Raw genomic sequence first — 11,644 nt, forward strand, 5'->3', positions numbered from 1 at the left:
GCATGAAAAACGTCAAGAGGGACAAGAAGATTGTGGCAAAGGATAACTAAAGGAATAACGCCAAATAAGAAGCAGAGGAGGATTAATTGAAGGAAAAGGAAGCTGATCTGACAGCCTGACCAGAGATACAACTAAGATAACCTGAAAAAGAAGGACAAGTAAAGAATAAGTGGAGATCTAGTCATTCTTCAATGTTATCGTACAGGATGATGCTGGGTGAGAAGACGGTGCTGCTGGCCATAAGAGAAAACATTGAGATGCAGCTGCTTTCTTCGGAGGAGCACTGTGTGTTAATAAAAACAAAAGAGAAGAAGGAACAAAACAACTTCGACCAGGTTCGTCTTCTATAACACGACATTAAAACAGACACTGAACGAATTAAATAAATGAAAACATTTCTGAATCTCAAACATTCACTGATGCCAACAAATATCCTACAGTCATATTTTCCAGGTGAGTTTCAAACGCTCATCATCTCAGGATTTGGAAATGAAAGATTCACCCTGATAATGCATCGTATGTAATTTTGCATGTGACATCTGATCACTCCTGATTCCATCACAATCTGGTTAAGTGTCACGTGATGAGTGCACTGATTACTTGTTCAAACTTTATAAGATCTGGAGGTCACATGATCATTCGATCATTGTACCTCATGCTTCTGGTGGCAGGAATATCTGACTGCTCCGGTCTGGTGGTAAAATTTATCCTGACTCTTTAAAGCATGATGATTATCTTTGTGTTGCTTAAAACATTTAGATCAATACTATTGACTATTGATTAACTATTTAAAGGTAAACAACAACAAAGGTAAAATTCTAAACACCTCACCTTTACATAAAATCAGTGTAGATGTCAAAACTCCAGTGAATGTTATCAGCGGACATCAGCCTGGAGTCACAAGACAAGGAGGTAGAAAACACATCTTTTACATATTTGTCCCTCTCTTCTTAGTAACTTCATTTTTCCTAGAAGTTATTCACATAAAACACTGATTTAAACTAAATAAACACAGGCAATGAACTGCAGTGTTTATATAATCACAGCCGTGATGCTGGTAGGCTCATACACAATAAACTACTGGCTCCTAACCCTGTCAGTGTTTATTAAACATTTCTCATTTAGATTACTGTCTGCAGGTAAAGACAATGGAAAATATGAGTCCTACCTGTCCTGCTTTTTCCATCCCAATCCAACGTGAGCCTCATTAATTAGTCATGCAAAAGTCAGAAACTGATGGAAGAATCTCAATGGCTTGTTTGGTAAATAAATAAGCATGTCTACACTCTCCTTCATCTTAAATCCAGAGATGCAGGTACATAGAGCAACCTCTAGTCACTGCGTATGTGGAGGATCCAGAGTCGCATATCCAAATCCAAAATGCTGAACCCAAAACAAAGCACACTGTCCAGGAAGAGCCTCAGGACATCACCCATATCATGGACCTATCTGATCAAATGGAGATAGAGATGGAGGTCAGTGACGAGGATGAATGTGTGTATGGTAACTGAAAACATCTCATTGCAAAAGAACATATTCGTCAAGCTGCTTTTCTTGTTTTCCAAATGAATCTGAGGGGGTTTGATTCTCATGTAAAATCAGTATTTACTGGGCCTTCCTCTCAGAGGGTCAGTTTTTAATTAATTTGGCATGGTTAACTCACATTTCCCTTATTCATTCTCATTTTCTTTTCTTTCCCTCCCATGCAGTCATTTCCTCCCGTCAGACTTTCAGATTTTGAGCTAGTGGAGATAAAGCCAGGTGATCCTTCCATCGTGACCCCGGTATGCCCTCTCAGGTCTTATTTTCCGATGGATAAATCAAAATAAATTTATCATAAAGACTCAGAATAGAAAATAGCATGCAAACACGAAAACCTAAACTTAAAATTTTCCTGCATCATTAGTGGCCACTGAGTATCATACCATCTCGGTGGGATGTTTGACCCTGATACTTGATCCAGTGTCTGTCTGAGTTCAGTGTGTTCGATATGTGAATGCTCTGTACTGCAGCATGCAGAGTGCGTTTATGAGACCCTAACCTTATCCTATACTCAAGTTAGAACAATATCAAGAAGTTCACATGGTAGTCATGACGATTTAAAAAAAAAAAAAAAAAACATTACCTGTAAATAGTTTAAATAAAAAATCAGGAATGTATTCCTGTGATAAAGTAAACAGATTTTAAGTGGTTTACAAAACCTAAAGTTTAAGCAGATTTAAGTCAAAGAAAACTTTGAGAGTTGAAACATTTTCCTTTTAAACTGTTTTCACGTTTTAAGAAGCAGAATGTCACACCATTTATTTGCAAGTTTTCTAGGTTCATTTGCAGCAAAAAGCTAATTATTCGCATTCTGGTGCAGTATTGACATTTTTTCCCTTTATTAACATGTCTGCCATGATAGCCTCTCTTGTTCAGCTCACTCATCATTTCACTGTTCATTGTGGATCCACTGTAATGCAACAAATCGATGTGATGTTATGTTGTGTTCCAGCCTTCCCTGAGCAAATCATGTCTTGTCAAATGGAGGAGACTGACTCCACAGAAGAGAGGACTGGTGGTTAAAGATGTGATCTGTCTACCCAGAGGACACTACTTGGCACAGCTGGAGAGGTGGAGGGAGAGCTGTTGTAGTTTAGTTAGAGTGAACACTGCTACTTGAATTAGATGGCTTTTGTCTAGAGAAAAATGTTTCAGAATGGGTAATCAGTGTGGATTTTCATGGTTGCTGTTAACCATACCACTCCCTTTATGTTCCTGCAGACAAAGTGTTCCACAGAGTAACCAGCAAGTCACTCTGGCCACAGGACTGACTGCTCGCATCACCATTGACTACACCTGGTCAGCCAGTCAGATGGAGAGCCGACTGGCGTTGCTGTTTCAGGGACAATTTGAAAAAAAAGCAAGACAAAACTTTTCCTTCACATATCTACAAGTGTGTGAGATCTAATTTAAACCTGCTAATATATATTTAACTGCTTCAGTCTGTCACAATGAGCAGTCCTTCCTTAATGTTTATATTTGATGTGTTGCTCCAGTGCGTGCAAAGCTCCAGAGCACTGTTTGTCCCAAACACTCCTGCTGAGGGCTGGACTGGAGAACAGGTACTCAGGATCTCTGGACATGGTGCTTTGTATATCCTCAGTCATCACGACTACCTACAGGTACTCACGACAGACCTGTATGTTTTTTAAAAAATTTGCTTTCCTGTTGCTGTGTGAGTGCTTGATGTCTTTGTCTCTGCAATGAGCTCTATCATCTCCTTTACATAAAAAATCAGATTCTATTGTGCCTTCCTTCATACTGATATTCCTTTCAGTGTATGGGGAATTAAAGTGGATGGTTTCATAATACACATTTTCTGCAGTGCATCATTTTAAAAGACTCTTCTGCCAACAGGTTGAATCTAAATGCTCAGCAAATGAACCACCTGTGTTAAACAAGTAAGAAAGTAATTCCTGTAAAGTAACATTTAGAAATGGAGTTCTTACTAAACACCTCATTTCATTTTCAGGAAGGAGTTTTGTGTGGACAGCAGACAACTGATGAGACAGGTCCACCCCTGTTTCTGCAGGACACCTCAGAAGGTTAGTCTGTTTCATACGCAAAATCCTGCATTTCCTGCAGATGTAGAGCAAACAATCACTTTCTGACTTTCATCTGTAGCTCACACTCAACCTGGAAACCATCCTGAGATTGTTCAGAGAGGGAAACATGGATGTAGATGTAGAGACTCACATCCAGGTAAGGAGGGAAGATGTGCTCCACAGCGCTCTGAGGGCGGTGAGGAAGCCAGGCTTCTGCTTCAGATCGAAACCCGTCGTCTACTTCAGTGAAGACAAAACCAACAACCATCAAGAAGCTCTGGGGGAGTTCTTCAGGTTCTGATTGCTCCATTTAAAATGCTGCTGGGATGTATTTTCTGTTTGTATTAGTGGTTTCTATCATGCATCCTAAGCTGTAAATTTTATCTGATTTTCAATGGTCCTGGTTCATTCATTCAAACTTTTTTTTTTTCCAGGTGCTTGAAAGTTACCTTTGTGTGCTACAGAAATAGAACGTGTGCAATTTAAATGAGTAAAAACATGAAAACAGGATTGAAGCCTGAGATCAAACTCAAATATCTTTGAGAAAGAATTTTTTTGCAAAATGAAATTAAAACATCAGAGAGGGTTTTTAAATAAATCACTAAAATCATCAAAGTTTTAAGATTTTTATAACTAAAGACTGAACTTTTTCTCCTATAGGTTGACTCTTCTGGAGCTACAGCAGAGCTGTGTTTTTGAGGGTCGTCCAGGGTCCTTGTTCTTGACTTATAACCTCACAGCTCTTGAAGAAATGAAGTATTATGAAGCCGGCGTTCTGATTGGCTGGTCATTAGCTCAGGGAGGGCCTGGACCGTATTGTCTGCACCCAGAACTCTACCAGGTTGGCTGCTTATCCGAAAATCCTAATATTCCACAAGGTTATTTCCTTTTCCTCATTCAAAATATAAAATGGCTCAAGGTTTCACAAAATGAGCAGTTTTTATTTAATTATAACACTATATGAAATAATACTTTAGAAAACTCTTATTTCTATTTTATAATCAGTTTACAAAGAAAATCCATCTAGATTTAATTAAGTTTTTTATTTTAATTTAATTTACCTTTTAGATTTCACAGTTTTATCAAATGTAACCGTATTAGGTTTTAGACTGTTGTATCCTTAATTTAATTTTAAGTTGCACACTTTAAATAAAAACAGCTGTGGATCATCACTTGACTCTAGTTCCGCACATGAATATTTATACATGTTTCTATTCCCAGTTTTGATTTAAACATTATATTTTTATGTGATTTTTAAAGGAGCATTCAGCAGCCAAGACCCAAGTTGCTTCCTAATAATTTTTCTGAGCTTTGTAAAGCAGCATTTAAAACGTGGTGTTCTGCTGCTGGTGCATCTTTAACATTTCTTTCTAAAAGCAGCCATGTATAGTGACATTAGATGTTGGATGACTCGTAGCAATGCAGCATTGTGCTTACATATCAGTATTCTCATTGTCTTTACATTTCATGTATTTATTTTTCCTTTTTCACAGCTGATGTGTTGCCAGACTCCGTCATTGCAGGACTTCAACTGGAGAGACATTGTTGATGCAGAAGCACGGATTCGTTTGCAAGAGGTGGTGAACTCACCCATTAGTACTAGAACCTATACTCTTCTGTAATATGTTGTGACTAATTAAAAGCTTTTTGATAAACTATCTACTTTATTTGGTGATTTTTTTTTTTTTGTAATAATAAAATGACCAATAAGTGAATCAAAATGGAATACAGTAAACTGCAACTTTCAGCGATCAAATAAAATAATTTATTTTGAGCAGTACATTAAATAGATTTGCTAAGAATCTTGGTTATGTTTCACTTTTCAGCAGACTTTGTAGTAATAATGGTGTTACGGTTGCCTGAAAATGTTGAGGAAAGCATGTTTCTCTGCGTGACTGGCTTACAAACAAACTTGAAGCGAAACTATCTACTGATTCATCCAACCTGCTCTGTTGCAGCTGGAGACCTGTTCTGCTTTTCTTTTTTTTTTCCTTTTCTGCTACTTTTGAACTCTACTCTGTTCTTATTGCAGCTGCATGGTTGTCATGACGTGAAGCAATTGTCTCCTGCTCTGTGTGAGTGGGTGTTGAGCTGTGGAATCCCAGGAATCCATTCAGCCTGCTCTAATGAAATACCAGCCATCTATGCCCGCTTGGTAAAACACTACATCTACCACAGGTGGGACATACATGTCGCATGTGTAGCTTATTCTGCTAGAAGTTGTTCCTTCTTCTTTTACTATGCATACCAAGAAAGAAATGACTGTCTTCTGTACTCAGTTTTACTCTCTACTGAACTTCAGGGTGGCCAGCATGATCTCCCAATTTATTGAGGGACTCAACAGTTGTGGTGCATTGTGGGATCTGGTGAAGTCCCACTGGGAGATGTTTCTGCCAGTAATGACAAGTACACAGCAGCAGCCTCTGACCCTAAAAGAGTTCAAACAGCTCTTCACTGTCTGCTACAGCCATCCAAACTCTGAGCTGAGGGCAGCTGAGGAAGCCACAGTCATAAACTGGGAAACTGTCCTCACGTTGGTCAGCGGTAAGCATGAAGGGGTGGAAGGATGCAAACGTGATCAGGGTTTGATAGGGAGAAAAACTAAAGTGCTTGTAAGCCATTCAGGGTGATTCATATTGAGAATATTTTAACTAATACATATCTTCCTTGTGCACAATCAGATGGGCGGACAGGTTTTTCTTTTGAAGACCTTCTGGTCGTCATTACAGGAGCTGATCATCTTCCTCCTCTCGGCTTCCACAAACCAATATCCCTACAGTTTTACTCCCAGGTTGGTATCTATCAGAGCAGAAGTAAAAACTGTAACCTCTTCTTTTTTAATTCCAGGAAACTTACTTTAACATTGACTTTAAGTTAGTTAAACTTGTTTTTAATGAAACGTTTGACCTACTTTGGGACACATTGCGCTGTAAAAACAATGTTGAATTAAGCTATTATTTAAAGTCTTGTGACATCTGGTGACAACATGTTCAGTTTTCACTGTTCATTGGGTTTCCAGTAGCTCCTGATAATCATCTTTAGCTTTAACTCTTTGCTCAAGTTTGCAGCCTGGCTTTTTAATGTTACAGAAAATAGTAAAGTTCTTGTCAAAAAAAATCTGAACAATAAAATAAAAAAAGCATGCTTGTTGAAAAGGGGAAAATGGTCTATAGGGATATTGCATTGGTAGTTACTGTAAAATATTAGAGCAGAATGCAATATGTTTATGATGCTTTTCTTGTGCTCACCTAAACTTGCACCACCATTGTTTTTTTTTTTTTGTTTGTTTTTTTTAAACTTTAACTCTAATATTTTCCCAGGATGTAAACACATCAGATGTGTGCCTGCCCTACGCCTCTGTGTGCTCTCTGGAGCTCTTCCTGCCGAGGGGAGTGACCGAGGTTGTGGACCTATTGTTGCTGCTGAGCAGAGCTCTGCACAAGGCCCTGAGCTTCACACACCTAACTGCAGGAGATGAAGAAGAGAACCGTGCAGAGGTGTTGACTTGATTGGAAATGGAGGTCTTCTTAGAAAATGCTTCCTTCTGGACCTCAAGGGAATTTGCTGGATGTTTAATTAACTACTGGATTTTAATTATTCAGTTGTTTGTCTGTTATAGCAGCTCTGAACAAAATGATATTTTAGTCATGCCTTTTAGAAGATTAGAAAGGAATCATATTTTAGATACAAAAAACAAGGGTTAGGATTTGATTGTTTTGTTAGACAACAAACTGTTTTGTTTGAACATGAAAGTGAGTTTCCTTAATGAATTTAGCTTGATTCATGTTTTAAACTTTTTAAATAGCTTTTTCTGCAAATTCAGAACACATAGCATGACTTTTAACATACACACAATGTCATGCTGCCACTTGGCAATTCACTAAACCAGCCTGACAACATACCCTTTATATTTATGATCAGATATCTGAAAGAAATGGGTTACATAATTGTACATTATCTCAATGTGTTTTTCCTAAAATGTTTTAAATAATAATCTATATTTAATTGTATATGCTTTAAATCAATTGTTGAATAAAGTTTATTTCAAAAAGATGTGTGAAAGAACAAAAAATAAGGAAAGAAAGTCCACACAGACACTTCATCTTTAATCTACAACAGATTCTGAGAAATATAATGTAATGTGATCATGTGTTATCTGCAGCATTTGAAACACAAAGCAGCGCAGTAGACAACCATTACAAGTGTCATCTATCCCAACAAAAATGAAAAGTATGTCAGAATGATGCTGGATCAGATTAGATTACCTTTGAATTTTTCAGTGGGTGTTGATCAGAGAAACAGACCAGTTTCATGACGAACTTCTTTTTTTAAATTCTTCTTTTCATAAGACTGAGTAGGTTTTTCTCGTAATTAATGACAAGGTTTTTCTCCATTTGTCATTTTTTTTTATATTTTTCCATAATCTTATGGCAATCTCACAACAGAGAAGTTAAGTTTGCACAAGAGATCGTTCACCCAATAGAAACATTTTATAAATGAGTCTGCATGCCTTGGATTTTACCACAAACACCATTCACATAAAAAGAAAAGCTTAAATATAAGTTATTTCCTTGTTTCAGGTTACAATAGTCAAAGATAATTGCAAGAATAACTCACCAGAGTTATCGTTGCCAATTTCCTTGTTAATGCATAATGAAAGGGACGTGTAAGCCAGCAATCCACTATATTTTTGCACTATTTCCTGGTTGTCATGGCTGTTGGTATGACATTTACTTCTCCTATTGCAAAGCTTGGGAATAACCACACATCACGTTGTTCAGTCTGTTATTCCTATTGTACTGCATACTGGAGCCAATGTAGTACTTCAAGTATTCCCTGAAAAGGGGACTTAGTATTAATCCTAAAGTTTTTGTTCACTCAAAAATAATTTCAGATATATATAGCGATAGATAGTGTAGCACAATGATTCGTTAATCTTTAAGCAAGCAAAAATGTATGAGGAACCAAGGGGAATAAATGTCTCACACATTAAAAAAATACTACCAGCATTTCCGTGTAGAGATGCCCTTCATTTGTAGCTTCTGTACAGATAAAATTCTATCAGCCACCTTGAACCTTTTGAATGCTTTTTACAGTGATAGTGTCAGATGTTCCATTCAGGATCTGGTCTCTGAAAAACTAAATAGAGACAAAAGAGCAAATGTTTAGCTTTTTTCCCTTTATGTGCATTATTATTGAAAATTTGTTGAACAGGACTCACAAGACTTGAAAGCTTTTTGTTTTACATACCTGATTGACAAGTTCAATGATGGTTACATTGCTGAGCTCTCCATAAGATGTTAACTTCATCTGTAGGTGTGCTAGATAAAACCCTGAAAGGAATTTAATGAATTAAAGGATTGTAAACTGAATTAAAGTGTATATTTATTGGCTTACTACAATAATCCCTTTGATGAAATACTAGAACAACAACCCTAAGCTACTTAAAAACATGACAAATTAAGGAAGAAGCATAATTTCATGGTATTTTTTAAACGTGAAAAAGCAGTATAAAAAAGCAGATATTTAGAATAACCAGTCATGATTCTATTGGCTCACTTGGACCAATATCCACATGGTTAATGAAATATGTTTATATTAATACGAAGTCATACCTTTAGTTGTGGTTCCCCCTGTCACTGTTGTCATGCTGTAGAGTGGGGTTGTGGTTAGGGGTAGGCCTGCAGTTGTCATATTATTTGGGGCTGTAGATGTGTCTGCAAAAGTAGTTGAAGCTAAATTTGTTGTGGCTGGAAGCACAGCTGTGGTAGTTGGTGCAGCAGTTGTTGCAGCTGTAGTTTCCTCAGGTGTTGGGACTGCAGGTGACGTAGCAACTGTTGATGCTACAGCTGTTGTTGTGTCCGGGACAACAGTTGTTGCAGCTGTAGTTTCCTCAGGTGTTGGGACTGCAGGTGACGTAGCAACTGTTGATGCTACAGCTGTTGTTGTGTCCGGGACAACAGTTGTTGCAGCTGTAGTTTCCTCAGGTGTTGGGACTGCAGGTGACGTAGCAACTGTTGATGCTACAGCTGTTGTTGTGTCCGGGACAACAGTTGTTGCAGCTGTAGTTTCCTCAGGTGTTGGGACTGCTTCTGTTGTTGGGGTGGTAGTTGTCAAATCTATTGCTGCTGAAGCTGCAGCCGTTGTTGCTGTAGTCGTTGTTGAGACAGTAGCTGTTTCAGCTAATGTTGAGGTTGTAGTTACCTCATCTGTTGTTGGGTTTGGAGCTAGGGTTGTTAGGACTGGAGTTGCAACTGTTGTTGCTGGGACATCAGTTGAGGCTGTAGTTTCCTCAGCTGTTGTTGTGGCTGTAGTTGTTATGTTTGCAGAAGCCACAGTGGCATTTTCATTTGAACTTGTTGGCGGCTCAGCTGTTATTACTGCAGTTAATGGATTCACAGTAGTTGTTTCCACTGGTGTTGAAGCTGCCTCTGTAGCATTTAGTGATGCAGTTGTAGAAACTGTGGGGAAATTTAAAGGTATATTAGTCGGTGCTGCAGCTGTTGATGAATCCTCTCATCTAGCTGTGGTTGGGGTTGCCTCATAAAATAGTTTTACAAGATGTTACAGACTTAAGTGACCCCCAATTCAGCGACCATACAGTTTTCTTGCTACTTTTTCTGTTTAGTGTTTTACCTTTACAAAACCCAGTAATTCACTATATACCAATGTTTAACACAAAGGTAATGACTTCTTCCGACCATTCATTATCCTTATGTTGCCGTATACAGCATCAGTGAATTTATCTTTTTTTATAATTTGATGTATCATAGTGCATATTCATTTATGATCATGTTATTTGCCATTTTAAAGTACATTTTATTTCACTATACTTGGGGCATTTTTTTTCATATTCATTATCAAGAAATATCCTAGTAAATTTCTAATGTCAAGTCATTTTCTGAATTCTATTAACTTTTCAAAATGCATAAAGGCAGATCTGAATTTTTCTGCCAGGTTAGCGATTATTTTATGCTTTTGTTTACAAGCTCTCATGTCTGAGAGAAAGGGCTGTTGAAGCATGAAATTCCTTTTTGAAAGTTGTGCTAAGCTACCAAATACACTGAGTCCAATTTAATTACTAATTCTATTAACCTAAATCAAAATTTAAAATCTAAACTATTTCAGAGATACTTAAGTGTGAATATAATGTATGGGATAAACTTTGTGCCACTGGGGAGCGAATCAAAATTCTTTGTATTTGAATTTGAATCATTCAATTTGAATCTGAATATGCCTGTTTGAATAATTGCTTTAAAAAACTGAATCCAAATGACCATATTTGATATTAAATCTTTGTTTTTTGAATGTGTATATTGGTAAAGTTGAAACTTTTGTATTTGAAAAAATTCATTCCCTAATTCATTTTCATAGTTCAGTTTCAGTTCTCTCCATTCAAATTCAGATCTGAAATACAAATTCAGATCTGAAATAGAAATTCAGATCTGAAATACAAACTTTTGTGCCACACATCCGGGACCTGAAGACAAAGATTCAATATCAAATATAGTAATTTGGATTCAGTTTTTTAAAGCAATTATTCAAACAGGCATATTCAGATTCAAATTGAATGATTCAAATTCAAATATAAAGAATTCAGATTCGCTCCCCAGTGGCACAAAGCTTATCCCATAATAATGAATTTATTGATAGTCAGTATGTCTTAATTTCTAACAACAGCTGTTTTTGTCATTTTATCTCACTTAAAATAATGTGAAAGTCTTTAGAAATTAATCTACTTTTACATATATATATCATTGTTGTAGGTATAAGACATCAAAGTGATTTTTCTAGGTTTTTTTTAAATGTACAATACAAACTAAATACCACTTAAACTAATACTGGAATGTAAACTAAATCTAAAACCGTATACCATGAAGTATCACAAAATGCAAACAATGAAAATCATTTGGATATAACTTGCGGTGTATATTTACCCTGTGCAGAGGATCCATGAAAATAGCTTAGAAAAAATACCAAACAAAGGATTCTCTTGTCCATGTTGAATGGTTTAACTTCTCAGTCCTCTCAGTATAGACTAGTTGGCTGTTATTGTA

The 11,644-nt window shown here is 36.9% G+C and overlaps 2 protein-coding genes across 5 annotated transcripts; one reads left to right on the forward strand and one right to left on the reverse strand.

Moving 5' to 3' along the window:
- The first annotated feature begins 191 nt into the window (after window positions 1–191).
- On the forward strand, window positions 192–7,632 carry LOC121653045 (G2/M phase-specific E3 ubiquitin-protein ligase-like). Of its 3 annotated transcripts, XM_042006250.1 has the most exons (15): window positions 192–335; window positions 1,308–1,475; window positions 1,710–1,784; window positions 2,495–2,613; window positions 2,764–2,935; window positions 3,039–3,164; window positions 3,400–3,443; window positions 3,515–3,587; window positions 3,667–3,881; window positions 4,248–4,428; window positions 5,081–5,164; window positions 5,620–5,765; window positions 5,890–6,131; window positions 6,269–6,378; window positions 6,908–7,632. In XM_042006250.1, exons 1-15 carry the CDS (start codon window positions 192–194, stop codon window positions 7,094–7,096), a joined length of 2,088 nt encoding a protein of 695 aa, XP_041862184.1. In that variant the 3' UTR covers window positions 7,097–7,632. The 3 variants fall into 3 exon arrangements, with proteins under 3 accessions (XP_041862184.1, XP_041862185.1, XP_041862186.1); XM_042006251.1 differs by lacking the exon at window positions 1,710–1,784; XM_042006252.1 differs by lacking the exons at window positions 1,308–1,475; window positions 1,710–1,784.
- A 40-nt stretch (window positions 7,633–7,672) lies between these two features.
- LOC121653046 (mucin-2-like) lies at window positions 7,673–11,644 on the reverse strand. 2 transcript variants are annotated; one of them, XM_042006254.1, is made up of 5 exons: window positions 11,525–11,603; window positions 9,660–10,048; window positions 9,203–9,569; window positions 8,838–8,920; window positions 7,673–8,726 (listed from the first exon to the last, which is right to left on the reverse strand). In XM_042006254.1, exons 1-5 carry the CDS (start codon window positions 11,586–11,588, stop codon window positions 8,649–8,651), a joined length of 981 nt encoding a protein of 326 aa, XP_041862188.1. In that variant the 5' UTR covers window positions 11,589–11,603; the 3' UTR covers window positions 7,673–8,648. The 2 variants fall into 2 exon arrangements, with proteins under 2 accessions (XP_041862188.1, XP_041862187.1); XM_042006253.1 differs by having other exon boundaries at window positions 9,203–10,048; window positions 11,525–11,644.

This window comes from Melanotaenia boesemani, chromosome 14, assembly GCF_017639745.1.
Source record: "Melanotaenia boesemani isolate fMelBoe1 chromosome 14, fMelBoe1.pri, whole genome shotgun sequence".
NCBI lineage: Eukaryota > Metazoa > Chordata > Actinopteri > Atheriniformes > Melanotaeniidae > Melanotaenia > Melanotaenia boesemani.

Excerpts from the sequence above, each read along its gene's own strand:
- LOC121653045 (XM_042006250.1), top strand. The coding sequence starts at position 192 with ATGTTATCGTACAGGATGATGCTGGGTGAGAAGACGGTGCTGCTGGCC. Across the intron at positions 3,588-3,666 it reads TCTGCAGGACACCTCAGAAG|CTCACACTCAACCTGGAAAC; the intron begins GTTAGTCTGTTT and ends TTTCATCTGTAG. Across the intron at positions 6,132-6,268 it reads TGTCCTCACGTTGGTCAGCG|ATGGGCGGACAGGTTTTTCT; the intron begins GTAAGCATGAAG and ends GTGCACAATCAG.
- LOC121653046 (XM_042006253.1), bottom strand. The coding sequence starts at position 11,588 with ATGGACAAGAGAATCCTTTGTTTGGTATTTTTTCTAAGCTATTTTCAT. Across the intron at positions 10,049-11,524 it reads TCATGGATCCTCTGCACAGG|TTTCTACAACTGCATCACTA; the intron begins GTAAATATACAC and ends ATTTCCCCACAG. Across the intron at positions 8,921-9,202 it reads AGGGGGAACCACAACTAAAG|GGTTTTATCTAGCACACCTA; the intron begins GTATGACTTCGT and ends AATTCCTTTCAG.